Raw genomic sequence first — 21,221 nt, 5'->3', positions numbered from 1 at the left:
TTTTAGACTTTGCCAGCGTCTAGTTATGTCTAGTCATAGACAAACCAAAACTATAGACTTACATTAGACTAGCAGAAACCCGTGGTTTCACTAACAAATATCCCATTCCCGTGAAAACATGGGAATAACATAAAGCCTACGATGATTATCAAAAATGCCTCGTTGGTTCGTACACCTCTATATGATAGCTCTTTATAGCACTTTGACAAGGAGGATTCTGAGGTAATCTTTAAAATGATGAGAACCCAGAACCCCTGTAAAGCCAGTCATACTCTATGCTCTATGCGTTCACCGTTGACTTCATTTGAATTTTGAATTTAATTTGTGATTAGCATTGCTTTTGTCAGTTCGATTTGAATAATGAAAAAAAGGATTAGTTAATTTGATGTTGCGATTATTGTGTTACAAAAAAAATAATCATGTCGAGTCCAAGAAATTCCTGCGACGATGTGACTAAAAGGGATATACCCTCTTTTATAGAGGCCAGACAGCCACTTATTACGAATCCTTACTTGAGGCCTAGACCTACCTATGGAAAGAATCTCTATGACCTTCTGGAGGATTCTGATTGTGATGAAGCGGAATTAGTGCAAGTTTATTTAAGGCTGAAGCCGTGCAATCAACACAGTAACTTGTACGAAGTGCGTTCAGAGCGGTCTTTGATAACTTCTTTGGATACAACAACCGCCGGTCACGGGAGACGTACACAGCATAATGTGTCCAAACTGTATACGTTTACGCATATTTTTGGGCCCCAATCTGATCAAACAGTAAGTTTTATTTCTAAGCCATAAAAATTTAAATAATTGACAAATTCATCATCATTATCATGAACAGTCGATGGACGTCTACTGCTGGACATAGGCCTCTTGCATGGACTTCCAAACAAAACGGTCGCAAGCCGCCAGCATTCAGAGGCTCCCTGCAACTCGTTTCATGTCTTCGGTCCACCTAGTAGGTAGTCTTTCCAGCACTTCAGGACCCCAACGTTTATCAGCTCTTCGAACTATGTGCACTGCCCATTGCCACTTCAGCTTTGCAACTCACTGAGCTATGTCAGTGAGTTTGGTTCTTCTGCTGATCTCCTCATTTCTGTCACACAGAAAAACTCTGAACATAGCTCGCTCCATCACATGTTTAGTGACTTTGAGCCTTTTCATGAGGGCCACAGTTAGCGACCAGGTTTAAATATATAACCTAATTTTTGTCTATGTGTTAATATACCAACAAAGGAAACATTTAAATATTAGTTGAAACTTTAAAATTCTGTCTGCCTTGCAGTCTTTTACTGTGGTGGTCAGCTATAATTACAACTAATTTTAATAATTACATTCTTGAAAACGCAAGATGAACATCAATCAAAGACAAACTTGTTTTTTTTTGCTGACTAGCAGACCTGGACTCTCTTTGACTTCGTGCATTTCTTCCCATTATTTTTTCAGGATATATTTGAACAAGTCGTCAAGAACAACCTTAAAAAGTTACCTGATGGAAGTAGTTTCACACTCTTAACTTATGGTGCTTCTGGTTCTGGAAAAACCTTCACCTTAATGGGAACGGTTACAGCTCCCGGTTTAGTGCCCAGGTCTTTAGAGTATGTATTCAAACTGGTAGACGCTGCACAGCAACCACTATATAAACCTGGTGAAAGAGGAGCTGAAACACTGAGTTGTACAGAACAGGACTACGAGTTAAAGGTTTTGTGAATTTTTCACATTATTTTTTTTTAAAGAATATTTGGCATATCTTTTTTAGTATAACCAATATTCCCATTCCCCTGCAACTAGTTGGGAAAGACTGTGCTAGTAGTGGGAACGAAAATAGACCAATGGGGCGGGAATCGAACCACCTCCAGTGATTAGTCCAACCGCTCTTACCATTGAGCTATTGAGGCTTATTTGCTAGTTGTTACACCCCAATCCACTTGTGAAGTTGATCCATGTTAATTAAACATGATAGTGTAGATGCAAAACTTTGCTTCTGTCATGTAAAACTACCCAGCATACCGTTGAGGCAGTGAAATATATTGTTTTGTGTAAAAAATACCAACACTGCTTACTGTGTTTATTTAATTAATGGTGAGTCAGCCAAAATTTTGAACCACCAATCAGGCTTTTGACAACAATCAGGCAGACAATAGTGTGTTGAATAACAACAAATCTTATGCTCCCTGAAAATCATCTGACAATGTTAATTGGCACTTGATTTTGAATTTCCTACCTAAGAACTGATTATTTAATTATAAAATTTACAACCTCAGAGCCAATTATTTCAGAATTGATAAAGAAAGATGTTTATAAATAGTTCCATGATCTACTTTAGTTTGGATGCAGTTTGTAATGGCTCATTATTGATAAAAAAATCACAAGTACCTATTTATTATTTCATTAATTCAGTCATCTTTATTTTCAATTAATACAATTATTACTATTATATATTATATCTTCTGTGTGCCTAATGGGAGTTTTCAATGTTTTCAATTCCTTGGAAATTTTTCAATATTTTCATACTGTTACTATCGCATTATCGTAAACGCGAATTCGTATGGAATTGAAATAGTTGTGCAGCAGTGTCACGAGATGGTGCTGTTTCAATTCCTTAGAAATTCGCGTTTACGTTAACGCGATAGTATCAGAATGATAATATTGAAAACTCCCACTAGGCACACTGAATGCTGTGTCAACAATTAGTCTATACTAAAGCTAATGTTTATTATATTCACAAACATACTTATTAAGATGGTAGTTGGTTTGATATCATAATATTAATTTTAATTTCAGTATTAAGCTTAGATATAGTCAATATGTTTTGAATAACAATTTATAAAGAAAACAATACTTAATTTGAAATTAGGTATGAAATGACATTTATTTTCTACCTTCATTTTAAATTTTTTTGTTTTTAACCATTCCACTTAGCTTTAGTATAGTCATTGAGTCTATTGTATACTGTAAATTTCAGTGGGTAAAAAGACTGAGGCAGCTATCAGCTCCCGTGAGGGACAAATACAAACGTATGAGCATCCAGCTTGGGCAAAATCTGACTAGCAGTAATGTAGACTTAACAAAAATACAGAGACATTATGTCTGGGTAAGTATGATTGTGTTGTTTGGTAGCAGTAGATCTGTTTGTGGCATAGTGTCCAGGGATGTACTACCTTATTTATACTATATATTATGCTAGGTAGTAGTAGTGTCTTATTTCTGCTGACAAACAGTATATCTCAGAGACATCTCTGTATCAAATTTCATCCCAAAATATCCAGCTGTTCTAAAGTTATAAATGGTAGTAAATTTGTCAGGGATCCCTAGAACATTTTGTACACCTATGTAATAACAAGATGAGACGATCAACTTTTTTATTTACGAAAATTCTTGATTCTGGTAGCTAACTGAGTTACCAGAAAATGAAAATTTCTGTGTGTTGGAATGAGCTAATGTACCACGCAATTTGTAGGGCATTGTGGCTGTTGCTGTAATTATATAACTATTAATTTATTAATTAAGCACCAGTAAAAAAACAGCTGGTATTTTAAGAAATTAAATATCACATGTCTCAAACAGTGAAGAAAAAACATTGTGAGGAAACCTGCATACCTGAACATTTTCATAATTCTCTACAAATGTGAAGTCTGCCAATCTGCATCGGGCGAGCAGACTTTTGACCCGCAAACCCGCATTAGAGCAGCGTGGTGGTATTCTATACCTATCCTATAAGAAATAAGAATATTTTAACGGCTTACTGCAAGGGCTGTGATAGCCCAGTGGTTATGACCTCTGCCTCTGATTCCGGAGGGTGTGGGTTCGAATCCGGTCCCAGGCATACACCTCCAACTTTTCAGTTGTGTGCATTTTAAGAAATTAAATATCACGTGTCTCAAACGGAGAAGGACAACATCGTGAGGAAACTTGCATACCAGAGAATTTTCTTAATTCTCTGCGTGTGTGAAGTCTGCCAATCCGCATTGGGCCAGCGTGGTGGACTAAGGCCTAAGCCCTCTCATTCTGAGAGAAGACTCGTGCTCAACAGTGAGCTGAATATGGGTTATTAATGATGATGATTATCTGTCTTTTGTTTATAGGTGTCATTCATAGAAATTTATAATGAATCCATATATGACCTTCTGGTACCGGGCGACCGAAGGCATGCAAACAAACTTGCTATACGAGAAGATAGCAGTGGCAATGTCTATGTCAAGGTAACTTTGACTAAAACTTATTAAAAAGGTATTTTTTTATTTCAATGTGACCAAATAATACCAGTACTATTATGAATTTGAAACTCGGTACTAGAGACTTATACAAAACATCATTAGAGAATCGCCTAGCTGATGTGTAATTCTGTTTAGTAACTGCTAGAAAGCGCTTGGTAAAGTAACGATAACCGCAGGCATGTGTATGTTGTTGTTGGCAGAGCACGATGAAAGGCTGTGCACAAAAAACGTAACGCTGTCATTCGTTCATCGAATTTTACTGCCCAAATTTTTTTCATCGTTATCAACCCATATAAAATAATATGAAGAGCCGTGATAGCCCATTGAATATGACCTCTGCCTCCGATTCCGGAGGGTGTGGGTTCAAATCCAGTCCGGGGCATGCATCTCCAACTTTTCAGTTGTGTGCATTTTAAGAAATTAAATATCACGTGGCTCAAAGGGTGCAGGAAAAACATCGTGAAGAAACCTGCACACCAGAGAATTTCTTAATTCTTTGCGTGTGTGAAGTCTGCCAATCCGCATTGGGCCAGCGTGGTGGACTATTGACCTAACCCCTCTCATTCTGAGAGGAGACTCTCAGCCATCGAGCTCGGCAGTGAGCAGTATATGGGTAGATTTTTTTTTTTATACCGGCGCCTATATATGAAAAATCGATTCTTAAGGGATTTTCCAAAAGTTTTTTTTTAAGCATGTATTGTGTACCTTCCAGGGAGCAACGCAAGCATTCGTTCGGTCTGGCGAGGAGGCGTACGACGTCATGGTGGCCGGCAAGCACAACCTGCAGGTGGCCGCCACCGGCATACACGCGCAGTCGTCTCGCTCGCACTGCATCTTCACCATCACCATGCTGACGGAGACAGGTGATACCTACCTTACCTTACAGACCTACCTTACCTTACAGACATCGGCCTCTTGCATGGACCTCCAAGCACAACAGTCTCGAGCTGCCAGCATCCAGCGGCTCCCTGCAACCCGCTGATATCCTCGGTCCACCTTTAGGGGGGTCGACCAACACTGCGATTTCCGGTGCGCTTGGGACCCCAACGTCCATCGGCTATTCGAACTATGTGGCCTGCCCATTGCCACTTCAGCTTCGCGTCTCGCTGAGCTATGTCAGTGACTGTTTCGTCTGCAGATCTCCTCATTCCTTATTCGATCGCGCAGAGAAACTCCAAGTATCCTCGCTCCATCACCCGCTGAGTGACTTTTTTTTTTTTTTTATGTATGTCCAGCGATAATTCCGTCATTTGTGGACCGATTTTGAAAATTCTTTTTTTGTTTTGAAGGGTTTGATTCCAGGGTAGTCCCATTTTTTCATGTCAGGATCTGATGATGGCATCCTGGAGAAATCGAGGGGAACTTTCGAAAATCGTAGGGACGGCTAGTGCGTTTGTTAGTGTTTCCATATGGTATTTTAAACCACTACAATTTTATGAAGGTCTGGAGTTGGTCTGATGATGGAGCCGATACACAGACGATGGAACTCGTCAACGATTTACGGCAGGTACCTTTTGTTTGGGCTTCATTTATTTGTATTGATGAGAACTTTCCACCTAGATGGGTTGTGACTGTATTAAGGGTCTGATGATGAAGACGAAGGAGAGTTAAGAGAACTACTCAACGGTTCACAGTAGCTACCTTGTGTTTGGACTTGATAAATTTGTATTGATGAGAACTTTCCACCCATATGGATTGTGACTGCACAGGGAGTCTGGTGATGAAGACGGAGGACAGTCACCTTTCACGTTTTTCTGAATATTCATATTACGTGTGGATAAAGGGGTAGTGAAATTTAGTATATGAGTTAAGGTAGTATTTTTAAAATTGGGATTGTAGGACTTAGATACTTATCATAAGAAAATAACGTTTCAACTAATTGCTCATTAATTTTTGTTCACACTCAGTAGGTGTGCTAACACTAAGAATTTAAAAATAAAAATTTTAATAAAAAAAATTCAACCGACTTCCAACTCAAAAATTAACCTAAACTAAAAAGCAAAAAATAACATCTTAACTATGTGCTACCTTCTGATCAGTTTGAAGGCGGTGCCAAGCCAGTGATGTTTTAATTCAAGCCGTTTAAATTACACAATTTCTGTGGTTCTTTCAGAAACGGCTTTAATTAAAACATGTCACTGGATTGGCACCGCCTTCAAACTGATCAGAAGGTAGCACATAGTTAAGATGTTATTTTTTGCTTTTTAGTTTAGGTTTATTTTTGAGTTGGAAGTCGGTTGAATTTTTTTTATTAAAATTTTTATTAGGCCTACACGTCGTTAAGCATGGTACTAAGGTCATCCAGAGTCTGCCATAGTGACTACATCGGGTGATACTTCACACTAATATTATAAAGGCAAAAATTTGTATGTATGTATGTTGGTTTCTCCATTGCGCTGAGGCTAAGGGTTCAGCTGAAATTTTGAATGTTAATAGATTTTTAAACGAAAACATCCGTGGTTTCCGCGTCATTTGTGATATGCTGAATTCTACGCCGGCGATGTTGCGGGCGTTCGATATTATTTTTTAAATTGAATTATTTCCTTCATGCAGCAGTTTCGCTTGCTTGCACATTCACCGTTATAGTACAAGATCCGGCAAAAAAATATATATACCTACTCTCATCTGTTATTTATTTTAGACTAGCGGACGCCCGCGACTTCGTCCGCCCTTAGACCTCTTTAATCCAGCCCTTACAGTAGTGTCGCTGTAACAATGGAATAACTTTTCCCGTTTTCCCATTATTTCCCTTCATTGCTCTGCTCCTATTGATCGTAGCTTGATAAAAAGTATACTAACCTGCCCAGGAGTATAAGGAATAATTGTTCCAAGTTTCGTTAAAATCTGTCGAGTAGTTTTTGTTTCTATAACGAACATACAGACAGATAGACAAAAATTATACTGATTGCATTTTTGGCATCAGTATCGATAAATAATCACCTCCTGATAGTTATTTTGGAATTGACCTCTCTACAGATTTATTATAAGTGTATAGATTTTTTTTTTCGTATCTGCCGGTCAGTACGGAACCGCAAAGCATTTCTTCGTACTGACTTTCTATTTTTCACATCTCTGTCTCTTTCTTTTCGGCCCGTTATCTTTCCTCTCTCCTTATCATGATAGCTCTCAGCATCTGCGAGTACTTCCTCCATTCCTCCTCGTCTGTTAGCATGCGTGCAATGAGGTTTTGCGCAAGTGTATAGATAGGATATAAATATTTTCTAACTCAACATTTAAAAGTAACATATGACGTTTTTATTTGTCAGAGAGCGGCATGCGCAGCGCGCACGTGCGCTTGTGCGACCTGGCGGGGTGCGAGCGCGCGTCGCGTACGCGCAACACGGGCGCGCGCATGCAGGAGTCGCGCGCCATCAACTCGTCGCTGCACGTGCTCGAGCGCTGCCTGCGCACGCTGCGCCGGAAGCGGAACGTCGCTGCCGTCGTGCCGTACAGGTGAGCGCGGCTTGCCATGGCCTGACCCCAGGACTCTAGATGGGTACAGATTGGTGCAGTGCAACATGCAGTGCAAGAATTTGACGTCCACATTGCTGCAATGTATCACGAATGCTCGTGGTTTGGACGCCTCGCGCGCACGAACTGCGCCTGGGTCGCGCACGCTCCGAGCGTTACAACTCGTGCGCGGTTCGATCCGAGATTTGTCGGTTTTCGGTACAAACACAAAAGGGCGCGGAGTGTGCGCAGGACTGAGCCGTGGACGGTCGTTCGTTTCGTTCGCATGCGCAATGATCATGGCGGTGAAAGAGGGTGCGTGGAGTGATGAGGAGTCACTTTTAGATATTTATTGATAGAGGAATACAGAACAAGAGAAGTTTTATGGAACCCTCAAAATGAAAACTTTTTTAAACAAAATTTAAAGAAAGATGCGTGGGACGAAATCGGAAATTAAACAAAGAAAATAACACGTGTGACGAGGGCTAGTGTTTGTTACGAAATGCGGGAACAGATGTTCTCGAATGATTCGTAGTCAATGCGCGTACCGCGCGCGCCACACGTCCAAGGCAGCAGGGAACATGCAATGTACGCAGAATATTACATTACATGTTGCATTGCACCAATCTGTACCCATCTTTACACTAGTTACGCATCGTCACGCGTTATGCAACGCATCCTTATATTATGACCTAGCCAAACTTATTCATTGATAAATATCATGAATTAGCGTCTTACCACTACGATTACGCATTTAAAATGCAAGGATAGGTGTGTGTTACATGGATAGTCGACATTATTTGAATTACTCTGTATAAAAATTTTTCTATTTTTAGTTAAAAAAAATTGTTAGGCAGTTTGACTTGTTTATGTGGACACGTCAACACCTTAAAGTTATGGGGAATACTCAAGCACCCTGTATATAATCCCGTGTGTGTCAGGGAGTCGAAGCTGACTCGGCTGCTGGGCTCTGGTCTGTCCGGCACGCGCGGCGAGGCGGTCAGCATGGTGGTGACGGTCAACCCCGCCCCCGAGTACGCCAACGAGACGCGCCACGTGTTGCAACTTGCTGCAGTCGCCAAAGATATACGTGAGCTGTTGATTTTTGACGTTATGACATCTTATACGCGACATCTTATGGTAAGCGCACCAAAGACTATATGGTGCCACATATATTGAACAATTTGCCAGGACTGGATATTAACTTAACCAAAAAAAAATTGGTAAAATATGTTAAGGGTGCATCTCGAACGGGAGGGGAGGGTTCGCAGATGCACTTCGCTAGGGGACATACTTAGGCATTATAAAATATGGTGCCTAATTATGTCCCTTATGTACACATAAGTAATGTAAGTTAAGTTAGGTAAGTTTATTTTATATAACAAATTAACATCACAACTCACAAAAACGTCAAGTTTATGAGGATGGCTTTTTATGTACCTAATTATATAACACTTTTTGTATTTTGTACAATAAAATAAAAATAAAAAAAAATACACCGTGCTATCCTTGATATGTACCGTTTACCAACAAACAAATTAGAAATGAAGGTAGAAAATGCTTGTCGTTTCATAACTTATAAGAATAAGAATCATTTATTTGCAAGAAACATTACATTTAGTTATACAAAGATGTTCTTATGTATTAGGTAACAATGTTTCACCATTAATACGTATACAAATGTTTATTGTTTAATTAATTAAATTAAAAATTTAATGACATTAAGTTTAAAATAAATAAAATTAATACTATTATTTATTTTAAATTATGTATGGTTTGTTTATAAAATGTGATATAAAATATATTAACCATATCTCATTGTTCTAAGCTTATTAATCAAATTTATTTTCATTAATATAAGAACAAGTTAATTATAATTATTATTAGGTGTGAAGTGACTAGTGACTTATACCCTCATTTTCAATTTGTTTGTTGGTAAACAGTACTCATCAAGAAAGGCTGGTATAGTTTCACCGTCTGTAAGCCGCCCAGACACTTTTAGTCCAAGGTACCTTAATGCATTAGGAGCACTGGAACAACATTCCGCCACCAATTCGCGAGTCTCAGACCAAATTTAGTTTCTGTCAGAGATTAAAGAAGTTTGTGTTACTTAAGCAGAAAGAGTTTGAGAAATATGCAGTGGCATCTATTATTTAGTGTGAACTAGGGTACTTTAGATACAAAAAACATTTATAAGTTTTACTTATTAGTATGTAATCATATTTCTATGTATATATACAAATTATATAGGTTTCTATGGGTATATACAAATATACAATTTTTAATTTTGACACCCTTGCGCCTTCACATCTTCCTGGCATGGAAGCCATTAATGTTAACTAATATTTTTGTCAACCGTTCAATTTGTATGGGATTTATCATAGTGACGTCATGAAACAGTTGAAATATAGACCGTCATGGTCGACAGGCGTTTTGGTTCGTATTGTAAAAACATATTTTAAAACTAAAATTTTCATGTAATCACATCTCAAAAAAATATGAAAAAAAAATTCAGTCTAATAAAACGATAATGATCTATTTAAGACCATTTAAAAAGTGTCAACTAGCCTATTAGACTTACTGTGAGATAAGAAGGCAATGTGTTTTATATACTAATATATTTTCATGACACCTACGACACAGACTAACCTAGAGTGGGTGTCAAAGCACCCCTCAGATCTAATAATATAGGTACACTTAGTTATGCATTGACACTAAAGTGGCAGTGGGCCGGTCACATATCACGTTTCGCCGATGACAGGTGGACCTTACAATGTACAAGGTGGACAGGACCACAAGGTAAAAGGAATGTTGGCAGACCAAACAAACGGTGGACTGACGACATCATTAAAACTGTCGCGAAGGAGTGGATGAGAACAGCAAAGGAAAAGGAATCATGAAAAAGATTGGAGGAGGCCTTTACCCGAGAAGGGGCTCTAATCTCATAGATATTGTTAACATACTCACCAACTTTTTCTTCTTCTTTGTCGCAGCGCTCTTGACAGAGCGGTCGTGGTCTTTAGGACGTGTTGGAGGCAGATGTAATACGCCTCACGAGCATTCGCCACTTCTCCCTTTGTGTAGTGAGTCGCGTACATGTAAGGGACCGCCTACAGCAGATTTAATCTGGTCGGTCCATCGCATGGGTGACCTTCCGCGTGGCCTAGTTCCCTCCACCTTCCCTTGCACAACAAGGCGTTCGATACAATCATTCCCTCGCCGGGAGACATGTCCAAAGAACTGAAGAATGCGACTGTGTACTAATGTCGAGAGACGTTGTTTTATGTCGAGTTCTTGCAGTATAGAGACGTTGGTGCGGAACTCAGTCCAGGAGATTCCCAGCATTCGTCTCCAACACCACATCTCCAGAGCATCTATCTTTTTTTTCTCGACTTGTCGCAAAGTCCATGTCTCTGCTGCGTATAAGAAAATGGGGAAAACAAGAGTTTTTACGAGCCGGATCTTGGTGGCTTTGGTAACCAACCAACCAACTAACATTAATTAAGTATATATATATATATATATATATATATTTTTTCATACTAACTAAAATGAAACGTGAAGAGATTTGAGAATAAATGGCTTTATTATTTATTTTTATTTTTAGTTATGCGTAATAATAATATTGTAACTTTTAATTAAAAATACATAGTTCGTAAATAATTATTATTGGTTTATGTATTTTTTATAATAATAAATAAATCATTAAATAATTTATTTTGCAACAGAGATCAACGACACAACATCAGAGTACCCGAGCACATTGGAAAGTACTCAAAGCATTCAAGACTCTATTTTGGGACACAACAGTTACGAAATGATGAAGCTCCGGTCAGAGAATGAAAGACTACTGTTTGAATTGAAACAGTAAGTGCTTTTATTTAAGAACTTTTTTTTTTTTTTAATTTATTTTATTGATAAAATATAACAATTATTTTACATATCGATCGCCAAACTGTACAGGCAGTTTGTTGGCGAGTTGACGCTCATTATTCTAGTTATTATTTAAAAGTAACTGCTAAATCTAATCTTAATAAGATAATTAAAACTAAGGTAACCTAGGAATTTAATATTATAAAATGAAATAATACAAAAAAAAAATACAAAAGGTGCAAAACAATTTCTAAACTCACTTATAGCCAGTAGCGTACACTTCATATATGCATAAACGCAATGCATACCCTGAGGATTCATTAAATACCAGTGGCGAAGGATGGATATTAGATGAAGGTAAACCGTCCCAAAGAAATGGAAATTCTTATAGCGTGATACAAACTGTGGTTTCTCATATATCTAGATACAGTACAACAATGAATTGGTTTTAAAGGTAACCCGGAAGGAATCGGCTTGTATGAACTCTTCGCCGCTGTTAAATACCTGTATTGGAGGAGGAATTTTCCGTTTTGTTCAATTTGTACCTATAGTGCATACCCTAGTTAAAAACCTTGTGCACGCCACTGCCTATAGCTTGGCAACTGCGTTCATAACACTCCCGATGGTACGCGCGGGTCGGGCGGCGTGCAGCGATGAGTGAAAACCCACGGATGGACGTCACTTCTCCGCACGCACGATTTTCACCCGCGTAGTCTTTCCCTCCGTCGCCCGCATATCATGGGAGTGTCATCAACGAACTTGCCAGACTATAATTTGCCATGAACTTTACAATATTGTTGTGTGCATTTAAAGAAATTAAATATCACGTGTCTCACACGGTTCAGAAGAAACATCGTGAAGAAACCTGCATACCTGAAAATTTCCTTAATTTTCTATGTGTGTGTAATTTTCCAATTCACATTAGGCCAGCGTGGTGGATTAAGGCGTAACCCCTCTCATTCTGAGATTTTTTTTGATGATTATACAATAGCAAAGACTTGTGGTTCCGAACCCTGTCGCTCATCTGATAGAATTTAACAGTATCGCCCTATACCCACCAACACTCATTAAAACAGCGTGGTGGGTCCAAACTCCATATTCCCTCTCCTGTAAGTAGTGCTAGCTCTATTAAAATTCGCTGATGATAAATGCTCTATGTATCCATGTATGGAGACAAAAACACTTACAATTTAGGACACCATAACGATTTTGATGTTGTTTTTACAGAGCGCAGGTTCGCTACGATGAACTAAAAGCCACTATGGACGAAGTACAGGCTGCTAACTCGAAAAACTTGTGGGAAATTAAAGAAGAGACCAAGGAGATGTATACAGACTATTACGAAGGCCAACTAAAAGCACTGCAGGATAAGGTATAAATATTATAGAACTAGCTGACGCGGCGCGGTTTCAACCGCGTGGTTCCCGTTCCCGTAGGAATACGAGGATACTATAAGCCTATAGAATTCCTCGATAAATGGGCTATCTAACACTGAAAGAATTTTTTAAATCGGACCAGTAGTTCCTGAGATTAACGCGTTCAAACAAACAAACAAACTCTTCAGCTTTATAATATTAGTATAGATAAGATATAATGTACCGTAAAAGAGTAATTTAACGGCCTCTGTGGCGCAGTGATATGCGCGGTGGACTTACATGACGGAGGTCCTGGGATCGATCCTCGGCTGGGCCGATTGAGGTTTTCTTATCCAGGTCTAGGTCTGGCTGGTGAGAGGCTTCGGCCGTGGGTAGTTACCACTCTACCGGCAAAGACGTACCGCCAAGCAATTTAGGTATTACGTAATTTCCGGTACGATGCCGTGTAGAAACCGAAAGAGGTGTGGATTTTCATCCTCCGCCTAACAAGTTAGCCCGCTTCCATCTTAGATTGCACCATCACTTACCATAAGGTGAGATTGTAGTCAAGGGCTAACTTGTAAAGAATAAAAAAACAAAAAAAATTAACTATATGTAATTTCACAGATGGATGAAATGGCCGAAGAATATGAAAGTAGACAGGCTTCAGTGACTCAGTCCACTGTGACGGACGATTGTGTTAAGCTATTAGAGAACCAGGTAAGCCATTTATTTATACAGTTACGTTTATTAAAAGCCAAAGTCAAAATTCATTTATTTCAAATAGGCTTAGTTTACAAGCTCTTTCGAAATATCAGGTATATCAGGTATCAGGTAATAATATTAAACTTAAGATAATGGTGATAATAATTATTCGAAAACTTAAAATTAAAGTTACGAGGGTTCCAAACGCGCCTTGGTCCGAGAAGAGCCCACAACAAACTCAGCCAGGTTTATGCTTTTGTAGTTTATCACCATATATTATATAAGTATATTATATAAGTAGCCTGTCATGTAATACATTTCATTTGCAAGCAATTTTGTCGTTTACGTAATCATTGACACTATAATACGACTTTTCTATAAGCTTACGTTACTCATAATAAATTAGTTAACATTGAACTTGTTTATCCGAATTTATCATAAAAATCAATATATTCATACCTAGTCATCATCCCCAGTATCATGTGGGGCAAAAATGTACCAATTTCTAAAAAAAGAGGCTTTTCCCTTTTTTTTTTCAAGAAACGTGAGTTACTCTTCTACAAAGTGGATTATAAAATAAAACTTACGTATTTAGTAGTTTGGTGGTATGTTTTGGTGTTTTTAGTTTGGTAACAACGTAATTACATAATAATACAAAAAAAGAAACAATATTTCATTTCAGATCACTGAGCTTATGAAAGAACGCGCCATACTAGAGGTAAATTATAACACTTTTATCTAAACCTTTTTTTGACCAATGAAAAATCATATTTTCAACTCCGTGGCGCAGTGATATGCGCGGTGGATTTATAAGACGGAGGTCCTGGGTTCGATTCCCGGCTGGACCGATTGAGGTTTTCTTAATTGGTCCAGTCTGGATGGTGGGAGGTTTCGACCGTGGCTAATTACGTACCGCCATGCGATTTAGCGTCTCGGTACGATGTCGTGTAGAAAAAGAAAGGTGTGTGGATTTTCATCCTTCTGCTAACAAGTTAGCCCGCTTCCATCTTAGATTGCATCATCACTTACCATCAGGTGAGATTGTATTTAATGGCTAACTTGTAAAGAATTATAAAAAAATATATCCTTATGTTTTCCTAAACAAAGATTGCCTGGAAGATATCGCTACATTGCGATAAGGCCGCCTTTTGTATGCTGATATCTTCATGATAATATGTTTTGTTCATCGATCTCCTATTAAAAAGTGGAAACACAATAAGCGACCGAAAAACGTCCCCACTCAATGAGAGCCAAACACAACTTCTTGGCACTCAATTCAAGTATTCGCATTTGCAAATTCAACCTTAAACTCAATACTTAAGGTTTAATTTGCTCTGAATCTGGAGTTTTATTGAATATTGGACTATATTTCAAGGCCTAAATATTTTTCTTTACCAATAATTCTAAAACTGTCAAAGCAAAATAGGCCAGTTTTTAAGTGAAAAATTTCTACATTATTGTGCGTTCTTTTATTATAAGAGGTCGATGGTGTTATTTTGTCATTATGGTGTGCAAATGAAGTATACATCATTCATCATCTTTATCAACCCATATTCGGCTCACTGCCGAGCTCGAGTCTCCTCTCAGAATGAGAGGTGATAGCCCAGTGACCTCTGCCTCTGAGGGTGTAGGCTCGAATCTGGTCTGGGGCATGCAAAGTATATATAAATAAATAATATTGTACAGGAAAACCTGTCTGCTGAACGTTTAGCACGAGAGAGACTTGAGCAGGAGATGCAACATCTGAGAGCGTGCATCGAAGAGAGAGATGGTCAGTATTCAATCTGCAACGGATTTTCATGCCTACCCTTGTTGAAAATCCTGTGATCGCCACTGGGTGGGATTAGGGTTATAATGTTAAATAAATGCCTCAATAGCTCAACGGTAAGAGCGGTCGGACTCATCACCGAGGGGTGGTGGTTCGATCCCCGCCCCGGTCTATTGTCGTGCCCACTCTTAACACAGTCTTTCCCGACTAGTTGGAGGGTAATGGGAATATTGGTCATATTATAAAAAAAAGAAAAAATTTGATGTTTTTTGTATGGGAGTACTAGCGGACGCCCGCGACTTCGACCGCGTGGAATTCAGTTTTTTACAAATCCCCCAAGAATCATGGCCTTTTCCGGGATGAAAAGTAGCCTGTGTGTTAATCCAGAGTAAAATCTATATCCATTCCAAATTTCAGCCAAATCGCTTCAGTAGCAGCAGCTTAAAGGAGGGACAAACATACACACACAAATTTTGACACACAATGATATTAATGTGAGCTCCACCAGCTTCCCAACTCTGGGCTGAAATACTGAAAATTTCTTAGAATAAAGTAACTCAGTGTCTTATACCCCGAGATTCAAACTCAGGACCTAGTCATCCGAAACCATATTGGCTAACCACAGGAGGACCAGTAAGGCAGGCTGGAATATGTATATTGTTGAAAATCCTATCATTGATCCCTTATCAAATTTCCATTCTAAACCTAATTTAATTTCCGCCTATCACCGGTTGTTTAGCACACTTATGTTGTAAATATTAAAGTAAGCATGTTTGTTACTCAGTTTAGTAAATGGACGGATTTTTGATGAAATTTGACACAAGTAAATTGCCGCGAATAGTAAAACTATCGCTCGAAATAGTAAATTCATGTGTTATTTGATTTGTGCAATCTGTCAATAAAATCAAAACTGATTTAGTACTTTCAGTAATCACCCTTAACAAACAAAATAGTCTTGTATATTTATGTATTTCCAATGATTTCAGCAAATACTGACACAAGTTCAGAAGAAAATGAAGATGTCGTATCACTAACTGATAGTGATGACAGTGATTTCGAAGATGATACAAACACCGAAAGCCTAGAACCGACATTCACTAAGGAAGATATAAATCGTTCTAGAATTATAAGACAAAGTATGATTTTGAATGGAAATAGTTTTATCATTGAACCTAATATTAATGAAGAAGATGATGATTTGATTGATAATGATGATAAATTAAATGATAGTACTGATGGTAAAAATGTAAACAGCCCTACTAGATCTAATGACAGTGATGGAAGTATTATGTATGATAACGAAATTATAGCCACAGTCAAAAAAGCAAGTGCCGTTTCTCGATGTACATACATTGTTGATCAAGTAAATGATATAGAAATCACTAAAACACAGCGAGATCTGACTCTTGAATCTCATAGTACAACAACTTCTGAATATCTTGATGCTTCTGCAAACGATAAATCGCAAGATGCTGCAATAAATAACAAAGATCAACAAATTAGCAAAGCACAACGACCTCATAGTCGCGAAACTTATTGCGTGCCAAATCCGGAAGTTAACATGTCTGCAAGCTGTACATTCCAAAAACAAATTGGTATAACAGACAATCAAGAAAACCCCACCAATAAAACGTCTCTTAGTCGTGAAAAGTATTGTGTGCTTCCAGATGTTTTAAGTAATAGTAAAAATGATTTAACAAAAGAACCTATTGAAACAAAATATCAAGGGCAAGAAATACTTAAACCGCAACGACCATTGAGTCGGGAAACATATTGTGTGCCAAACTCCGAAGATTTTAATGTTTCTGAAAATGGAGAAATTGCAACAAACAATGAAGAATTTACTAAAACGCAACGACCTCTCAGTCGGGATACTTATTGTGTGCCACCTGTTCACAATGAAGCTCAAAATGACTTATTACTAACACAGGTTGTCACAATAAAACATGCTGAAAAGGATATTAACAAAGCAAAGCGACTTCTCAGCCGTGAAACCTATTGTGTACCCTCTGAAGCTATTTCTGATGAGTTTCAACAACAAGACGACCCTACTCTAAATACACGTAAAGATGACACTTCTACAAGCTTTGATAATGTTCACGATATTCATTTAGATCAACAGAAACAAAAAAGTAAATCTGTAAAGAAAAATAATGAAACTGTGGATTCATTAAAAGATAATATGCCCGAAATCACTTTAAAATCAGAAACACAAAATGATAAACGTAGCACACACAATATATTACCTAATGCATACGTTAGTAAGATGATGGGTTCTTTAAAACAATCATCAGTGTGCAATGAATCATTGGTACAGTTTGAACGTTTGGAGATGGAAACAAATGTAAATGAGACTGACAAAGAGAGAATGACTAAAGAGTTTTATTATATTAAACACAATAAAGAGTCAAGAAAGTACTTTGACGAAGGCGATAATAAAAAATGTAGCGAAATTGCTGCCATGGGAATTAAACATAAGGATAGTCAAATACAAATCAAAGACAAAAAGCGTTTCTTCGAAAATATCGATGCAAAAACTGAAATGACGACCAAAATTAAACAAACAGAAGAAATAGTAAATGATTTACCGTCACTATCGAAAACGACACCAAATGACCATGAACCTAGTATGATTAAGAAGTTATTAGTAAAAAGTATACAACCTAAAACAGAACTTTCTTCAAAAGCTCATGACTCTCTTGACATTTTTGAAGAATTAGATTCTCCTGGAATCAAAAACGATAATGTTCAAACTCATATTATCTTTGCAAAAAATGTAAATAATAATTCTGACGACAAGATTGTGACATCAAACACAAATGACATTAATACAGATTCTATTAAAGTAACTAAAACAAATTGCACTAATGATACAGATGATTTAGAAATAAAGAGTTCAAAAAAAGAAGCCGCAGTTGACAACATTAAAGACAGTTCTCCTGAAATTAAAAATATTAATAATTTAGTAAAAGAAAAATCTAAAACAGAAATCGTAGCTCATAGTAATGAGAGTATCACAACTCCAGTTGAAGTAATGACTAACGATACTTCTGAACTGACTAACAGTAGTAAAAACAATACAACTGTAGAATTTGAAAATATATTTAAAGACATCACAGCACCAAGAGCTACGGAATTCGATCTATTAGTTTCCCAAGATGATATTAAGGATGACACTAATGAGAACTCTGAAATAGAAAATGTAAAGTATAATTTGCGAAATAAAACCAAGGTAGAAATACCAAAAACGGAAAGAAAATCAAGAAGGAACAAATTATTGGAAGAAGAAGTACTTTTGGAAAGTCATTCTAAATGTGAGAGTAAATCAAAACCACCAAGAATGAATTTAAGATTACGTAGAAATAAGACTAATTCAGAGGACAATGATGGAAAAGATACTTTAAAAGACATAGTGAATCTGCAGTCTGAGTTCTCTGATGTCACAATGGATATCCCAGCGCCAGTGAAAATGACGAAGGACATGCCAACGCCTGAAAAAGTAGAAAATCAAGAAAATTCTCCTGTAATGCCGCTCACTCTCTCTCAGGCAAAAAGGTAATTAGTTTTTTATTTGACAAAAAACAGCTGGTTAGTAACAACTTTTATAACACATTTGATCGTAAAGTATCGCTTATTTTACCAATTTCAATATCGTAATGTATCTCATTACGCACATGTGCGGTAATGTAAAGTAAAATGCACGTAATCTATACTTATAATAAATCTGTAAAGAGGTCAATTCTGTACATGAAATATATTTCCAAAATAACTATCAGGGGGTGATTAGTACTCGATACTGATGCCAAAAATGCAATCAGTAAAATTTTTGTCTTGTCTGTCTGTCTGTATGTTCTTTATAAAAACAAAAACTACTGGACGTATTTTAACGAAACTTGGTACAATTATTCTTCATACTCCTGAGCAGGTTATAGTATACTTTTCATCACGCTATGATCAATAGGAGCAGAGCAGTGAAGGGAAATGTTGGGAAAACGGGAGAAGTTACTCAATTTTTTAAGCTTCCGTCGCGTGGTATGTTTGTTATAGAAACAAAAACTACTCGACGGATTTTAACAAAACTTAGTACAATTATTCTACATACTCCTGGGCAGGTTATAGTATACTTTTCATCACGCTACAATCAATAGGAGCAGAGCAGTGAAGGGAAATGTTGAGAAAACGGGAGAAGTTACACCATTTTTTAAGCTTCCGTCGCCATTGCGTGGTAGGGTAGTGTTAGGGTAGGGGTAGCGTTGTGGTAGGCTAAGGATAGGGTAGGGTAGGGGTAGGGTAGGGGTAGGATAGGGGTAGGGTAGGGTAGGGTCGGGGTAGGGTAGGGGTAGGGTTTCACGCGGACGAAGTCGCCGGCGTCCGCTAGTATAATATAAAACCTTTGTCATCCGTTTAAAAACGAACGGTACTTTTTAAATCTTGACAAAGAGTTTTTATGACAGAAAAGTGCCCCACATTTTATTAATAAAATTAACTTTGTCAGATAAAATATAATAAAAAGCCATTTAATTTTTAATTTTAATAATTTTGACACTAAATCTCAGCTATTTATATGTATCAGAAACGCGAAAATATTTACTTTGTTAGTAATAACAATCTGTGCAAAAATGACAAGCGTATCAAAATGTTATCTTATGGAAAACAGGCAAAGATGCAAATTCATTTTCAGATAGTGTGGTCAAAGTGTGTTTCCTCGCAAATATGTTATAAAACATCGTATGACATACGTGCGCTTTGATAACTACAGCCTCTGCATCCTTATTATAGCAATATAATCCTTATAAAAAGCAAATATATAATGCAATATCGCCTCGGCTGTAATTTTCAAATTACCGCAGTTATATCATAATGTACAAGTTGGGAGGAGGGTAGTGTAACAAGAGTTGTTAATAACCAGATGTTCTTTTTTTACTGTTGATTAATTAATAGTTATACAACTTAACAGCCACAATGTCCAACAAATTGCGTGATAAATTATCTCGTTCCGACGCTCAAAAATTTTCCGTTCCTGGTAACTCAGTTAGCTACCAGAATCAAGAATTTTCGTAAATAAAAAAGTTGATCGTCTCATTGAGATGAACCTACTCACCTACTCAAGAAAAATTAACTTGTTAGTGTTAAAAATGCTCTACGGATCCTTGACTATGATCATAAAAAAAATAACTCTACATGCGATTCCGAATCGAATGACATCTCAACCATAGATAGAAAAATCATAGATAATTTGTTTCTTTTTCTTAAATTAATTAAAATGAAAAAAATATTTAAAAAATTGTCTACATCTATGAAAAAAAATTATCTAAAAAGCTCTTGTTGACTATACTGATAACTTGTACCGAATCGTAAATCTATACTGACAATAGTATTTTTCTGACTGTATTTTCAGTGTAACACGTAGCCGCAGAAAGTTGTTCACTCCCCGGGCAGAGCCCCTGGAGGAGACTGTGGCTGAGACGGGAGACAGCACTGACAAAGTGCACATCCAACGACCTTCCTACCATCGTCCTAGGGCTCGACGCAAGCTGTAAATCAGAAGAGAGATCAATAACCATAAAGTTTTAATTAATGTAATTTATATATATATATATCATTGTAATACTTTAATAAATTTATATATAAAAATGGAAAAAGTAGTTTCATTAAAAACATAGACATGACTAGGTTTGAATATATTGATTTTTATGATACATTCGGGTAAATAAGGTCAGTGTTAACTAATTCTACTATATAAAAATAAGTCTGGTTTTCCTTCCTGACGCTATAGCTCCAGAACGGACGAAATGATTACCACGGTTTTGCATTCGTTGGAAAGGTCTCGGGCTCCGTGAGGTTTATAGCAAAGAAA

At 37.4% G+C, this 21,221-nt stretch overlaps 1 protein-coding gene across 1 annotated transcript; it reads left to right on the top strand.

The window, feature by feature from the left end:
* The first annotated feature begins 296 nt into the window (after nucleotides 1-296).
* LOC112049403 (kinesin-like protein KIF20B) lies at nucleotides 297-21,006 on the top strand. The gene is made up of 14 exons (XM_024087274.2): nucleotides 297-770; nucleotides 1,443-1,697; nucleotides 2,962-3,090; nucleotides 4,082-4,198; nucleotides 4,926-5,076; nucleotides 7,480-7,666; nucleotides 8,605-8,753; nucleotides 11,392-11,530; nucleotides 12,764-12,908; nucleotides 13,519-13,611; nucleotides 14,279-14,314; nucleotides 15,283-15,367; nucleotides 16,351-18,919; nucleotides 20,763-21,006. Exons 1-14 carry the CDS (start codon nucleotides 420-422, stop codon nucleotides 20,902-20,904), a joined length of 4,548 nt encoding a protein of 1,515 aa, XP_023943042.2. The 5' UTR covers nucleotides 297-419; the 3' UTR covers nucleotides 20,905-21,006.
* The last annotated feature ends 215 nt before the right edge of the window (nucleotides 21,007-21,221 follow it).

Source organism: Bicyclus anynana, chromosome 13, assembly GCF_947172395.1.
Source record: "Bicyclus anynana chromosome 13, ilBicAnyn1.1, whole genome shotgun sequence".
Lineage (NCBI taxonomy): Eukaryota > Metazoa > Arthropoda > Insecta > Lepidoptera > Nymphalidae > Bicyclus > Bicyclus anynana.
The sequence above is the reverse complement of the archived record's forward strand: the minus strand, read 5'-3'. Positions and strand labels throughout refer to the sequence as shown.

What these genes read in the sequence shown, in the direction of transcription:
- LOC112049403 (XM_024087274.2), top strand. Translation starts at nt 420, where the DNA reads ATGTCGAGTCCAAGAAATTCCTGCGACGATGTGACTAAAAGGGATATA. An exon ending in TGCAGTCGCCAAAGATATAC is followed by an intron (nt 8,754 to 11,391) that starts GTGAGCTGTTGA and finishes ATTTTGCAACAG; the next exon opens with AGATCAACGACACAACATCA. An exon ending in TTAAGCTATTAGAGAACCAG is followed by an intron (nt 13,612 to 14,278) that starts GTAAGCCATTTA and finishes ATTTCATTTCAG; the next exon opens with ATCACTGAGCTTATGAAAGA.